At 44.8% G+C, this 16288-nt stretch overlaps 1 protein-coding gene across 4 annotated transcripts in view; it reads right to left on the minus strand.

Moving 5' to 3' along the window:
• The window catches only part of UXS1 (UDP-glucuronate decarboxylase 1), a 144947-nt gene that overhangs the window by 77148 nt on the left and 51511 nt on the right, over positions 1-16288 (minus strand). For all 4 annotated transcript variants that reach the window (XM_063953800.1, XM_063953799.1, XM_063953801.1 and 1 more), the window contains exons 6-9: positions 9858-10038; positions 7789-7893; positions 7607-7666; positions 6533-6654 (exon numbers count right to left, since the gene is read on the minus strand). In XM_063953800.1, the coding sequence (XP_063809870.1) occupies positions 6533-6654; positions 7607-7666; positions 7789-7893; positions 9858-10038 (468 nt within the window). The remainder of the gene's footprint in view (positions 1-6532; positions 6655-7606; positions 7667-7788; positions 7894-9857; positions 10039-16288) is intronic.

The following is a 16288-nucleotide window of genomic DNA, read 5'->3' on the forward strand; positions in this document are numbered from 1 at the left end:
ACACCCAAGGTGTTACCAGCGCGTCCACAGCTATTGCCTGCGGATCTCTTGACCTGGCGCAATACCTGTCCAGTTTTTTGTTGAGGCGAGACGCCATCATGTCCACCATTGGTCTTTCCCAACGGTTTATTAGCATGTGGAAAACTTCTGGATGAAGTCCCCACTCTCCCGGGTGAAGATCGTGTCTGCTGAGGAAGTCTGCTTCCCAGTTGTCCACTCCCGGGATGAACACTGCTGACAGTGCTATCACGTGATTCTCCGCCCAGCGAAGGATCCTGGCAGCTTCTGCCATTGCACTCCTGCTTCTTGTGCCGCCCTGTCTGTTTACATGGGCGACTGCCGTGATGTTGTCCGACTGGATCAACACCGGTCTTCCTTGAAGCAGAGGTTCCGCCTGGCTTAGAGCATTGTAGATTGCTCTTAGTTCCAGAATGTTTATGTGAAGAGACTTTTCCAGGCTCGACCACACTCCCTGGAAGTTTCTTCCTTGTGTGACTGCTCCCCAGCCTCTCAGGCTGGCGTCCGTGGTCACCAGGATCCAATCCTGTATGCCGAATCTGCGGCCCTCCAATAGATGAGCCCTCTGCAACCACCACAGAAGAGATACCCTTGTCCTTGGAGACAGGGTTATCCGCAGGTGCATCTGAAGATGCGTGCATTGATGTACAGACACCTTTCCTGGTTTTAGGAGATTCCTGACCAGGTCGGATAACTCCTTGGCTTTTTCCTCGGGAAGAAAAACCTTTTTCTGAACCGTGTCCAGAATCATCCCTAGGAACAGCAGACGAGTTGTCGGCATTAATTGGGATTTTGGAATATTCAGAATCCATCCGTGCTGCTTTAGCACCTCTTGAGATATTGCTAATCCCATCTCTAGCTGTTCTCTGGACCTTGCCCTTATTAGGAGATCGTCCAAGTATGGGATAATTAATACGCCTTTTCTTCGAAGAAGAATCATCATCTCGGCCATTACCTTTGTAAAGACCCGAGGTGCCGTGGACAAACCAAACGGCAGCGTCTGAAAATGATAGTGACAGTTTTGTACAACGAACCTGAGGTACCCCTGGTGTGAGGGGTAAATTGGAACGTGGAGATACGCATCCTTGATGTCCAAGGATACCATAAAGTCCCCTTCTTCCAGGTTCGCTATCACTGCTCTGAGTGACTCCATCTTGAACTTGAACTTCTTTATGTACAGGTTCAAGGACTTCAGATTTAGAATAGGCCTTACCGAGCCATCCGGCTTCGGTACCACAAATAGAGTGGAATAATACCCCTTCCCTTGTTGTAGAAGAGGTACCTTGACTATCACCTGCTGAGAGTACAGCTTGTGAATGGCTTCCAAAACTGTCTCCCTTTCGGAAGGGGACGTTGGTAAAGCAGACTTCAGGAAACGGCGAGGTGGATCTGTCTCTAATTCCAACCTGTACCCCTGAGATATTATCTGCAGGATCCAGGGATCTACCTGCGAGTGAGCCCACTGCGCGCTGTAATTTTTGAGACGACCTCCCACCGTCCCTGAGTCCGCTTGAGAAGCCCCAGCGTCATGCTGAGGCTTTTGTAGAAGCCGGGGAGGGCTTCTGTTCCTGGGAAGGAGCTGCCTGTTGCTGTTTCTTCCCTCGACCTCTGCCTCGTGGCAGATATGAATAGCCCTTTGCTCTCTTATTTTTAAAGGAACGAAAGGGCTGCGGTTGAAAAGTCGGTGCCTTTTTCTGTTGGGGAGTGACTTGAGGTAGAAAGGTGGATTTCCCGGCTGTAGCCGTGGCCACCAAATCTGATAGACCGACTCCAAATAACTCCTCCCCTTTATACGGCAAAACTTCCATATGCCGTTTTGAATCCGCATCGCCTGTCCACTGTCGCGTCCATAAAGCTCTTCTGGCCGAAATGGACATAGCACTTACCCGTGATGCCAGTGTGCAGATATCCCTCTGTGCATCACGCATATAAAGAAATGCATCCTTTATTTGTTCTAACGACAGTAAAATATTGTCCCTGTCCAGGGTATCAATATTTTCAATCAGGGACTCTGACCAAACTACCCCAGCACTGCACATCCAGGCAGTCGCTATAGCTGGTCGTAGTATAACACCTGCATGTGTGTATATACTTTTTTGGATATTTTCCATCCTCCTATCTGATGGATCTTTAAGTGCGGCCGTCTCAGGAGAAGGTAACGCCACTTGTTTTGATAAGCGTGTTAGCGCCTTGTCCACCCTAGGAGGTGTTTCCCAGCGCTCCCTAACCTCTGGCGGGAAAGGGTATAATGCCAATAATTTCTTTGAAATTATCAGCTTTTTATCAGGGGCAACCCACGCTTCATCACACACGTCATTTAATTCTTCTGATTCAGGAAAAACTATAGGTAGTTTTTTCACACCCCACATAATACCCTGTTTAGTGGTACCTGTAGTATCAGCTAAATGTAACGCCTCCTTCATTGCCAAAATCATATAACGTGTGGCCCTACTGGAAAATACGGTTGATTCGTCACCGTCACCACTGGAATCAGTGCCTGTGTCTGGGTCTGTGTCGACCGACTGAGGCAAAGGGCGTTTTACAGCCCCTGACGGTGTTTGAGGCGCCTGGACAGGCACTAATTGATTGTCCGGCCGCCTCATGTCGTCAAACGACTGCTTTAGCGTGTTGACACTATCCCGTAATTCCATAAATAAAGGCATCCATTCTGGTGTCGACCCCCTAGGAGGTGACATCCCCATATTTGGCAATTGCTCCGCCTCCACACCAATATCGTCCTCATACATGTCGACACACACGTACCGACACACAGCAGACACACAGGGAATGCTCTAAACGAAGACAGGACCCACTAGCCCTTTGGGGAGACAGAGGGAGAGTCTGCCAGCACACACCAAAAAGCGCTATATATGACAGGGATAGCCTTATAATAAGTGCTCCCTTATAGCTGCTTTATATATATCAAGATATTGCCATTAAATTTGCCCCCCCTCTCTGTTTTACCCTGTTTCTGTAGTGCAGTGCAGGGGAGAGACCTGGGAGCCGTCCTGACCAGCGGAGCTGTGAGAGGAAATGGCGCCGTGTGCTGAGGAGATAGGCCCCGCCCCTTTTTCGGCGGGCTCGTCTCCCGCTATTTTGTGAATACAGGCAGGGGTTAAATATCTCCATATAGCCTCTGGGGGCTATATGTGAGGTATTTTTAGCCTTTATATAGGTTTACATTTGCCTCCCAGGGCGCCCCCCCCCAGCGCCCTGCACCCTCAGTGACTGCGTGTGAAGTGTGCTGAGAGGAAAATGGCGCACAGCTGCAGTGCTGTGCGCTACCTTTAGAAGACTGCAGGAGTCTTCAGCCGCCGATTCTGGACCTCTTCTTACTTCAGCATCTGCAAGGGGGCCGGCGGCGTGGCTCCGGTGACCATCCAGGCTGTACCTGTGATCGTCCCTCTGGAGCTGATGTCCAGTAGCCAAGAAGCCAATCCATCCTGCACGCAGGTGAGTTCACTTCTTCTCCCCTCTGTCCCTCGTTGCAGTGATCCTGTTGCCAGCAGGAATCACTGTAAAATAAAAAACCTAAGCTAAACTTTCTCTAAGCAGCTCTTTATGAGAGCCACCTAGAATTGCACCCTTCTCGGCCGGGCACAAAAATCTAACTGGAGTCTGGAGGAGGGTCATAGGGGGAGGAGCCAGTGCACACCACCTGATCTGGAAAAGCTTTACTTTTTGTGCCCTGTCTCCTGCGGAGCCGCTATTCCCCATGGTCCTTTCAGGAACCCCAGCATCCACTAGGACGATAGAGAAATTAAGTGATTGAGTTGGTGTATGTACAGTATGTTATATTCTACGTGTATGGCGCATGCCCTGGTCAGATGATGGGCACAGTTGTGTGGCGCCCATTAGGGCAGAAATGCACCCACTGATTCGATGACTCTCATAGGGACTCGTCAGCAGTGGCATGGCACCAGAAGCTGAAGAGTAAGAGGCCGAGGGGCTAGAGAGGGACAATGAGGGTCACGAGGGCAAGACTGAAGGGGCAGGTGTAAAGCAGACACCGTGAAAGAGTCACAGGAAGGGATATCGAAAAAACAAACAGGCAATGCCAGGGACAAATACTGGAAAACTCAATAACCAAGAGTACACTTTATTTAAGAAGGAGAATTTAATAGCTCTAATATTAGTTCAAATGTGGCATATAATTATTTCCTATCATTCTCTCTTAAAAAAAGAAAATTTACCTAAAACTAAGACTTAGGGGGGAATTCAACTGTTATCGCAGGTCCCAGCACTCGCAGGCAACTATTCAAAGGGGATGCAGTTAGTACCCCAAAGGACAGGATCCCCGGCGGTCGATATACCAACGCCAGATTCCAGAGGGACCCCAGAAGCCCGGTGTCTAATAACTGGCGGTGCTTGGGACACAGTCGTCAAAATACAGACAGCCGGAATCCCGATCGTTCTACCATCCTGCAGCGGAGTGTGTGTGTGTGTGTTAAGTTTAGGCATGAGAAGGGGGGTTTGGGTGCAGGCACGGGAAAGGTATAGTTAGGTACCGGGGAGGGAGGGTTAGGGTCAGTCGGGATTCTGATGGTTGGGATGCCGCTGTCGGCATTTGACCGTCGGCATCGTGTCCATCGGGATATCATATTTATTCCATTCAAATGTTTCTAAAGGTTGGCGCAAGACCTTCATTTCAAATGAAATGCGTGAAAGTGATCCGTTTGGGCGCCCAAACGGGACATTTCGCGCTCGAGCTTGTTACTTTAGTTGTGTTACTCCCCAGTGGCCCAGGGAACTCGCATCTGGATGGCCTGCAACCTCAACATACGTATGCATGAGCTCACCCAAGCCACCCGTGAGTAAACACAGGCCACCACGAACAAAACTCAGGCATTTATTGCCTTACAGAAGAGATGGTGGCCCAAAGAGCTCTTATGGAAGCACCACCGACCTCAATGGGTAGCTCCCAAGCCACCAGCCCACAGACTGTCACTGGTGTTTCCCTCGAGGCATAGTGTCCATACACACTTTTTTGTTTTCTAATGTTTTTCTGTTTGCTAATGTTTGTTTTTTTCCTTTGGTAAAGTGTTCTAAAAAAGTTAATAATGGTGTCTTTATTATAAAGCAAGTTAAGTTGCTACTGTAAAATTGGTATTTTGTTTTTGTGAATTTGTTTTTATTGTAGATGTTGGTACACTATTTAAAGAGTACATTTATGTAAAAAAATGTTTTTAACACTTACATGTAGCTAAACTAGGGAGTACATTTTAGGTAATGGTTTTGTGTAATGTTTTTTTTTACACTTACAAGTAGGTACACTATTTATAGGCGTCAAATTATTGTAAATGGAGTTTTAAAGTTAAATATATCTTTAGAAGAAATGTTTATTTATTAAAAATGTAGTAGTTTTACTGTGTAGTTTTAATTGTTTTTCCAAAGTGTCACATACAACATGAAAAAAAAAGCAGGCAGTCTTTTCCCGGTATGCGATGCAGAACTGAACTTACAGCATAACGAAAAGCTGTAGCTCATGCATCGTAGCACTTGGGACAAAAATAATTGAAATGTACAATGAAAAAATATACACACAGGCTGAATTCACTCTGATCCCAAACCTCCTGGTGGGTGGAGGGAGATCTTCCTTTTCTTCCCACAATAATCACAAAAGGCAACTGGCAATAATCCTTGTTGTATAAGTTCAATTAAATGGATCCCTTACGCTGGTACCATAAACTGAAAATGAAAAAGAAGCACAATAGTGCAGACAACCAAATGCAGGAAGAATCGTTTATTTGTGGTTAATTTATGCACTCACAAACATTCGAGTGTTCAAAGGCATGTAGTATACGGTTGATCTACGAACATCTGATCCAATTAGGTTTGACAGATGAATACTTCAGTAGATTGGATCAGATGTTCGTAGATCAACAGTATACTATTGTGCTTCTTTTTCAGTTTCAGTTTATGGTACCAGCGTAAGGGATCCATTTAACTGAACTTATACAACAAGGATTATTGCCAATTGCCTTTTGTGATTATTGTGGGAAGAAAAGGAAGATCTCCCTCAACTCACCAGGAGGTTTGGGATCAGAGTGAATTCAGCCTGTGTGTATATTTTTTGATTGTAAGCGCAATTGAACATTTCAATTATTTTTGTCCAGATTTACTAATGGGAATATAGTGAAATTCCCTGAAAGTGTATTTGCTGCTAATATTCTGATTAATCAGCGCAGATTACAGAGGAAATGTATTTCTTGGCATCGTAGCACTTGTTATACAGAAGCGGTTGCACAAAAATATACAAGTGTTGCATTTCAGTGCAATCTCATGAAGCGGTGTACTGCAATTAAGATGGACACCCAAGCAAATAAGCAAGCAGACTTGCATGGGACCAGAAGCGCAAAGAAAGGGATGTTTGGCACAATGCAGCAATAGTGTATGAGGACACATCTGTATACATACATCTGCAATGGATTACTTACATGAGCACTGATCTTTAAACAAATATAAAAAGATTTTAGTTAAGCAAGAATGTAATATACATCATTTCTCAACCAACCTGCTTCATATAAGCATAACACATTGTTTCAGCCACACGCTTCCCTTCATCATAGCATGCTCGGGGACCAATAGGATTCACATGTCCCCAGTAGTCTTCATTTTGAGGATGTACTTCAGGATCTAAAAGAAAAAAAAAAGTCCATAAAACTCTGATTTCACTACCTGATTTACAAATGAAGAGGCAAGCGGATGAAGTTGTTATGTAACAATTTTCTGAAAAATCAGTTTTTATTTAATTGATGACAGTGTTTTAACCGGGTTGGGGCTGGGAGACCGGCGCTCCAGATACAGCAGAATGCCCGCGCGGGGAGCGAGCGCAACAATGCCCCTTGTGGGCTCGCTGCGCTCGCCACAGGTTCTATTCCCACACAAGTGGGAACAGTCCCTGTGGGTCGGCATTCTGCCTGCCGGCATTTTATTTGCTTGGGATTCCAATGTCGGCATGGTGAATGCCGGGATCCCGCGCAAAAAGGTCACATGACTGCATCGGTTCTGACGTAGGGATCATAGTAACTATGTTATTTTAAATGCTGGTTGTCTATTTACTGATATATTTGGGGATAGAAGTGCTATGTCCATTTCTTAAGTTCTAATAATCAAAATATCTCAGTTTCTTCTAAATGTAGCATAAAAACTTCAGCCATTCGCCTCTTCAATGATTTTTGTATGTTAAAGGAAGAGGAAAAATAATTCACTAAAAACGTGTTCTTTAGGAGAGAGGCCACAATATAAAACACAATGAAAGATTTTTGGATGATTAGTTATTTTACTGAAGTTGAAAACTTAAGTATACGATTGTTCTACAAACTTGTTCTCCTGCTTATTAAAGCTTTTAAGTACTATAAATGATTAAAAATATTTAAAATGCTTCTGTTAGCAGCTTGCCCTAAATTAAGAAATCTAGAGGAAAATGTAAAAGGGCTTTTTAATTGTAAACTTAACATTCTAACATGCTTGTTCAGAACAAAATGAAGAGCACTGAATCCATATACGGTAATTTTTTGACTCTTAAAAAACAAAAAACAAAAAGTAAAAAAAAAAAAACAAGAACCCTTAAACAATTGTCATTTACCTCCATAGACCTCTGAAGTGGAAGCCAGCAGGAGCCGAGCTCCAACACGTTTCGCTAGTCCTAGAAAGCAAGACCATTATTGGTTACAGTCTAGAACACATTTCAGGCAAATAAAACGAATGCAGAGCTGCATTTTTGATAAGTCAGATCTATATATGCAGTCTATATCGTACGTAACTCACCTAACATATTCAGTGTCCCTATTGTGTTGGTTTTCAGTGTCTTGATGGGATTATACATGTAATTTGGAGGAGATGCAGGAGAAGCCAAGTGGTAAATTTGGTCCACTGTTGGAGAAAATAGACATACTGTAGATATTCACTACCAATTCATACCTTGTATCCCAGGGTCAAATTAATACACATTCAGTATATTGTCATTTTTTTTCCTGAGAACATTGACTCCATTTGCAGTACTCATTGCACGTCAAATGAAATAAATATTAATAGTCTTAACCAGTTTGTAAACAATTTGTAGTAGTTATAATAATCCTTTCAGACAAATGAGAGAGGATGTTTAAAAGAGATATGGAGGATGTACTGTACTGCAATATCAACCACATATCAGCTTTAACCTGTCATGTTTAATTAGACTGGGAAAGCTACCATCCAGATTGGCTGTTATGAGTCACAGTTAATTATGCTTAAAACGGTTTCAAAGCAGTTCTGAAGCCGGTTCTGAAGTCTGAAAATTCTCCATAAACTGAACAAAGCTACTCTGATGAGCATTTCCAATGTTTGTACATGTGAAAGTTACAACTTCAAAGTAATGTGAAGAGAAAAAACAAACAAAAAAAACAAAAAGGTAGAACTATAAAATGTACATTTTAAAGCTTCAGCATACAGAGAAGGTAGCAATTTATAGTCAAATGCAGTGGTTCCCAAACTGGGAGTTGTGGCGCCCTAGGGTTCAGCAGGCTACTTGCAGCAGTGCCCTGAATTTGTGCTCGAGGGCCAAATCAAATTATTTATGGTCAATGTAATAGGCAAAACCAGTGCTGGTGGCTGCCATTCATAAAATGTGTGGACAAACAGAAGCACATCCCTGTACACCACCACATAACTGATGACAGGTAAACACAAATTACTTAAAATAATACTTCTTTTGCTGAATTTCTCAATAAGAAAGGAGTACCATGAAAACAAAGTTGACACTATTTATGTACTCTGTAATTGGGTGCTGTGGTTCCCTTGTGGCGCCATATAAATAAAGGATGATGATGATGACAACGACAACAACAACAACAACAACAACAGAGAGCCATGATTCAAGAAAGTTTGGGAGCCACTGGCTTATTGCAATATCTTTCAACTATGAGTTGCACATTTGAGTTTGTTTAGTTGTATTAATCTATAATGGAGCTAGAACCCCCCAAAAAAAAGTTAAGTTAGATATTTTTGAGATCAGCTCACCCAAATGTTTGCGTTTGCTGGACCTAGCAGGAACGTTAGAATTTTTAACAAACTCATAAGGGGAAATTAAATTAGCCAAAGTAATTTACCGCAGCTAATTGACCACCCCAGGGATAGCCAATTGTCCCCGATCCCAGCAGTCATCAGGGTTTTCCACTTGCCTCAACCAGCGCCGTTTGTTATTTAGAAAACATACAGGTCTGGGAACTTATCCCAGATCCTATGTGTTTTCGTGAGAAAACGGAATATTTTTGTGCAAAAAAAAATAAAACCACAGGGTATAATTGAATAGCCCAATGGGAAACATTCGGGCAAAAGCTCGATAATACGTTTTTTTATAATGCAAAAGTTTAGCTGGGACAATTGAATATCTCCCATAGTATGAGCTTTTCCTGTCACATCCAATGCTTTTTTAGTAGTTTATTAACCAAGACCTGATGCTGCATTTTACCTTTTTAATTTGCATGGCATAGAATGTATTGCAAACATATACCAGCCACCATACTGCATTCTTCTGCAACTGTAATTGTAAATTATGCCTAAGCTATAAAAATGATTAGCACAAGAACTCATACTCATGTAAAACATGCAAATTTGTCATTAAAGCATGCATAATTAGTATTTGTTGAAGCAAAAAAAAAAAAGAAAGTTGATTAAAACCTCGTTAAAAAGCAACATTATGAGATATCCCATATCTTTTGTAAATGTGAAAGATTTCGGTACAACTACTTGAACCATAGATTGGTTCAATCCGCAAGACAACGATAACTAAATATAGCACCAACATTCCTAAGCGAGATGTGCGACCGGGAAACCAACAGTGATATGAAGCAGATTACCTTCAATGTAAAGTGGCTCAACAACATCATGATTAATAAGTTCAAAATTCTCATGACCAATCCAGTGCTCCACATTTCTTTTCCTGCCAGTAAAAAAGTTATCCACAACGGTGACTTCATGGCCGTCCATCATCAGTTTGTCTGTGAGATGTGACCCCACAAATCCTGCTCCGCCAGTTATCTGCATAAGAAAACATTACACAATTCTAGCACATACTGACACTATACCACAACAGATTAGCAGGATAAAAATATTTGTGTTACTAAAAGGTATTATATTTAAAATGATGCGTCAAATATTAGGGTCAGTAATGTTGGACCTTGTTATTAGGACCATGGTGATCAATACAAATAGATTAAGTGCAGTATCACTTGCATAATGTTCAGCCATGATACACCTGAAAGAGATTATACCATGGGCCGGATACAATTACTTGTGGTAATTTACTACGCTGGGAAAAAATACAAAATTATTATTATTATTCATAAAAAACAATGTTATGCAATAATGAAAAGAATTACAAGGTGAAGTTGCAGGAGGGTGGTAGTACTCATGGGGTGCAGTGAAAAAATATTTAATTTGAGGTTAGAGATGTGTGCAGTCAGTTACAAGTTATGGACTGTAAATAGGAGAACCGAGTTAGCTGGTACAGGGGGGGAGGGAGTGTTTGGACAATGTGTTCAACAAGTTAAATAATAGAGGGGATGGGGATGTTTCAGGAACATAGGAACACATTTGCAAACAAAGTTTCAAAACAGACTTTTTTGAGGTGTTAAAAGTGGAAACAGACAGAATGAAACATCAAATATTCTTTACATATCACCTTCCTCAAAGTTGCTGATAACCCAGTCACAGTGCTTGGAGTTGGGATATTTATATGAATTACTGCATAATAAGTAGCTCCTTAAGTTTACTGAAAACATTCTAACAAGCTTAAAGTATATAAAAATAAGATTTTAAACCTACCGGTAAATCTTTTTCTCGTAGTCGGTAGAGGATGCTGGGACTCCGTAAGGACCATGAGGATAGACTGGCTCCGCAGGAGACAAGGGCACTTTAAGAAAGACTGACTCTGGGTGTGCACTGGCTCCTCCCTCTATGCCCCTCCTCCAGACCTCAGTTAGAGAAACTGTGCCCAGAGGAGATGGACAGTACGAGGAAAGGATTTTAGTTAATCCAAGGGCAAGACACCAATCACACCGTATAACTTGTGTTAAACTAACCAGTTAACAGTATGAAAAACAACATAGTTTCGGTCCAAAACCGATGAAACTATAACATAACCTTTATTTAAGCAATAACTATATACAAGTCTTGCAGAAGTAGTCCGCACTTGGGACGGGCGCCCAGCATCCTCTACAGGCTACGAGAAAAAGATTTACAGGTAGGTTTAAAATCTTATTTTCTCTAACGTCCTAGAGGATGCAGGGACTTCGTAAGGACCATGGGGATTATACCAAAGCTCCCAAATGGGCGGGAGAGTGCGGATGACTCTGCAGCACCGATTGAGCAAACATGAGGTCCTCCTCAGCCAGGGTATCAAACTTATAAAACTTTGCAAAGGTGTTTGACCCCGACCAAGTAGCAGCTCGGCACATCTGTAGTGCCGAGACCCCTCGGGTAGCCGCCCAAGACGAGCCCACGTTCCTAGTGGAATGGGCCTTAACCGATTTTGGTAACGGCAATCCTGCCGTAGAATGCGCTTGCTGGATCGTGTTACGGATCCAGCGAGCAATAGTCTGCTTTGAAGCAGGGCCGCCAACCTTGTTGGCTGCATACAGGACAAACAGTGCTTCTGTTTTTCTGATCCTAGCCATTCTGGCCACGTAAATTTTCAAAGCCCTGACCACATCAAGGGACTCGGAATCCTCCAAGTCACGAGTAGCCACAGGCACGACAATAGGTTGGTTCATATGAAAGGATGAGATCACCTTAGGTAGGAATTGAGGACGGGTCCGCAATTCCGCTCTATCCATATGGAAAACCAGATAGGGGCTTTTATGTGATAAAGCCGCCAATTCCGAAACTCGCCTAGCCGAAGCCAAGGCTAACAACATGACCACCTTCCAAGTGAGATATTTTAACTCCACCGTTTTGAGTGGTTCAAACCAATGTGACTTAAGGAAACTTCACACCACGTTAAGGTCCCAAGGCGCCACCGGAGGTACAAAAGGAGGCTGAATATGCAGTACTCCCTTTACAAAAGTCTGCACTTCAGGTAGAGAGGCCAATTCCTTTTGAAAGAAAATGGACAAGGCCGAAATCTGAACTTTTATGGAGCCTAATTTTAGGCCCAAATTCCCTCCAGTTTGCAGGAAGTGAAGGAGACGACCCAGATGGAATTCCTCCGTAGGAGCATTCCTCGCCTCACACCAAGAAACATATTTTCTCCATATTCGGTGATAATGTTTTGATGTCACGTCCTTCCTAGCCTTTATTAGCGTAGGAATGACTTCATCCGGAATACCTTTTTCCGCTAGGATCCGGCGTTCAACCGCCATGCCGTCAAACGCAGCCGCGGTAAGTCTTGGAACAGACAGGGCCCCTGCTGCAGCAGGTCCTGTCTTAGAGGAAGAGGCCACGGATCTCCTGTGAGCAATTCCTGTAGATCCGGATACCAAGTCCTTCGTGGCCAATCTGGAACAATGAGGATTGTTCTCACTCTTCTTTGCCTTATTATTCTCAACACCTTGGGTATAAGAGGAAGAGGAGGAAACACATAGACCGACCGAAACACCCACGGTGTCACCAGGGCGTCCACAGCTATCGCCTGAGGATCTCTTGACCTGGCGCAATACCTTTTTAACTTTGTGTTGAGACGGGACGCCATCATGTCTATCTGGGGCAGTTCCCACCGACCTGCGATCAGCGCGAAGACTTCCTGATGAAGTCCCCACTCTCCCGGATGCAGGTCGTGTCTGCTGAGGAAGTCTGCTTCCCAGTTGTCCACTCCCGGAATGAACACTGCTGACAGTGCGCTTACATGATTTTCCGGCCAGCGAAGAATCCTGGTGGCTTCCGCCATTGCTACCCTGCTCCTTGTGCCGCCTTGTCGGTTTACATGAGCTACTGCGGTGACATTGTCCGACTGAATCAGAACTGGTTTGTCGCGAAGTAATGCCTCCGCTTGACGTAGGGCATTGTATATGGCCCTCAACTCCAGGATGTTGATGTGGAGACAAGTCTCTAGACTCGACCAAAGACCTTGGAAATTTCTTCCTTGTGCGACTGCTCCCCAACCTCGGAGACTTGCATCTGTAGTCACCAGGATCCAGTCCTGAATGCCGAACCTGCGACCCTCTAGGAGGTGAGCACTCTGCAGCCATCACAGGAGAGACACCCTTGCTCTGGGGGACAGGGTGATCCTCTGATGCATTTGTAGATGTGACCCGGACCACTTGTCCAGTAGGTCCCATTGGAAGGTCCTCGCATGGAACCTGCCGAAGGGAATGGCTTCGTACGATGCCACCATTGTCCCCAGGACTCGAGTGCAGTGATGCACTGACACCTGTTTTGGCTTCAATAGGTTCCTGACCAGAGTCATGAGTTCCTGAGCTTTTTCCATTGGAAGAAAAACCTTCTTCTGGTCTGTGTCCAGAATCAAGCCCAAGAAGGTCAGACGCGTCGAAGGAACCAACTGTGACTTCGGGATATTGAGAATCCAGCCGTGTTGCTGTAACACCTTCAAAGACAGAGACCCGCTGTCCAGTAACGTCTCCCGAGATCTCGCCTTTATCAGGAGATCGTCCAAGTATGGGATAATTGTGACCCCTCGCTTGCGCATGAGCACCATCATTTCCGCCATTACCTTGGTGAAAATCCTCGGGGCCGTTGAAAGCCCAAACGGCAACGTCTGAAATTGGTAATGACAATCTTGTACAGAAAATCTCAGGAACGCCTGATGAGGAGGAAATATTGGAACATGAAGGTATGCATCCTTTATGTCCAGGGAAACCATAAAATCCCCCCCTTACTGGCTGGCGATAACCGCCCTGAGCGATTCCATCTTGAATTTGAACATTTTCTAGTATAGGTTCATGGATTTTAAATTAAAAATAGGTCTGACCAAACCGTCCGGTTTCGGAACCACAAACAGGGTTGAGTAATAACCCTTTCCTTGCTGCAGTAGAGGAACCTTGACCACTACCTGTTGAAGATACAATTTTTGTATTGCATTCAACACTAACTCCCTCTCTGAGGGAGCCGCAGGTAGAGCCGATTTGAAAAACCGGCGAGGAGGCACCTCTTCGAATTCCAGCTTGTATCCCTGAGAAACAATTTCTATTGCCCAGGGATCCACCTGTGAATGAACCCAGATGTGGCTGAAAAGTCGAAGACATTCCCCCACTTGAGCGGACTCCCCCAGGGAAGCCCCAGCGTCATGCAGTGGATTTTGCAGAGGCAGGGGAGGACTTCTGTTCCTGGGAACTAGCTGTGTGCAGCTTTTATCCTCTGCCCTTACCTCTGGCAAGAAAGGACGATCCTCGTACTCTTTTGCTTTTATTCGAACGAAAGGACTGCATTTGATAATGAGGTGCTTTCTTAGGCTGTGAGGGAACATAAGGCAAAAAATTTGATTTACCTGCCGTAGCTGTGGAGACGAGGTCCGAGAGGCCTTCTCCAAATAACTCCTCACCTTTGTAAGGCAAAGACTCCATATGTCTCTTTGAGTCGGCATCACCCGTCCACTGTCGGGTCCATAAGACTCGCCTAGCAGAAACAGACAGAGTTTGTTCTGGAACTTAGCAAACAAATGTCTCTTTGATCATCCCTCATATATAACGCAGCATCTTTTATATGCCCTAGGGTCATTAAAATGGTATCCTTATCTAGGGTCTCAATTTCCGTAGATAAGGAGTCTGTCCATGCTGCGACAGCACTACAAACCCAGGCCGATGCCATTGCTGGTCTAAGAATTGTACCTGAATGTGTGTAAATGGACTTCATGGTAACCTCCTGTCTGCGATCAGCAGCATCCTTGAGGGTAGCCGTATCTTGGGATGGCAGCACTATCTTCTTTGATAAACATGTTAAAGCCTTGTCCACCTTAGCAGAAGACCCCCATCGTATCCTATCCGTTCGCGGGAAAGGATACGCCATAAGAATCCTTTTGGGAATCTGCAGCCTCTTGTCTGGAGATTCCCAAGCCTTTTCGCACAGCTCGCTCAGCTCATACGAGGATGGAAAAGTGACCTCAGGCTTTTTCTCTTTATACATGTGAACCCTCTTGTCAGGGACAGGGGGTTCCTCTGTGATATGCAAAACATCTTTTATTGCAATAATCATATATCGAATGCCCTTAGCCACTTTTGGCTGTAATTTTGCCTCCTCATAGTCGACACTGGAGTCTGAATCCGTGTCGGTATCTTTGTCCATTATTTGGGACAATGTGCGCTTCTGAGACCCGGAAGGTCCCGGTGACACAGGGACAGGCATGGACTGACTACCTGACTGTTCCCTAGCCTCAGCCTTGTCTAATCTCTTGTGTAATAAATTTACACTAGCACTCAAGACATTCCACATCTCCATCCAGTCCGGTGTCGGCGCTGCCGACGGAGATCTGACATTCATACACTCCCCCTCCTCCTTAGGTGAGCCTTCCACTTCATACATGTCGACACACGCGTACCGACACACCCCACACACACACAGGGAAGCTCTTATCTGAAGACAGTTCCCCACCAGGCCCTTTGGAGAGACAGAGAGAGAGAGTATGCTAGCACACACCCCAGCGCTATATAACCCAGGCAAAACACAGAATGTTTCCCCAGTAGCGCTGAAATAACATGTTTTTCGCCAATTATGTGCCCCCCCTTCTTGAAAAACCCACTGTCGCCTCAGTAAGCAGGGGAGAGTCCGGGGAGCTTCCTCTCAGCGCTGTGCTGTGGAGAAAAATGGCGCTGGTGAGTGCTGAGGGAGAAGCCCCGCCCCCTCGGCGGTGGGCTTCTGTCTCGCTCAAATTATTAAAAAACATGGCGGGGGCTCTTTATATACATGTACAGTGCCCAGCTGTACATGTATATATGCGTTTATGCCATAATAGAGGTTTATATTGCTGCCCAGGGCGCCCCCCCTGCGCCCTGCACCCTTACAGTGACCGGAGTGTGTGAGGTGTATGGGAGCAATGGCGCACAGCTGCAGTGCTGTGCGTTACCTCAGTGAAGATCACAAAGTCTTCTGCCGCCTTTGAAACCTTCTTACTTCTCATACTCACCCGGCTTCTATCTTCTGGCTCTGCGAGGAAGATGGCGGCGCGGCTCTGGGACGAACTCCAGGGTGAGACCTGTGTTCCGACTCACTCTGGAGCTAATGGTGTCCAGTAGCCTAAGAAACAGGACCTTGAAACTCAGAGAAGTAGGGCTGTTTCTCTCTCCTCAGTCCCACGATGCAGGGAGTCTGTTGCCAGCAGTGCTCCCTGAAAATAAGAAAC

This window comes from Pseudophryne corroboree, chromosome 2 (genome assembly GCF_028390025.1).
Source record: "Pseudophryne corroboree isolate aPseCor3 chromosome 2, aPseCor3.hap2, whole genome shotgun sequence".
Taxonomy (NCBI): Eukaryota; Metazoa; Chordata; class Amphibia; order Anura; family Myobatrachidae; genus Pseudophryne; species Pseudophryne corroboree.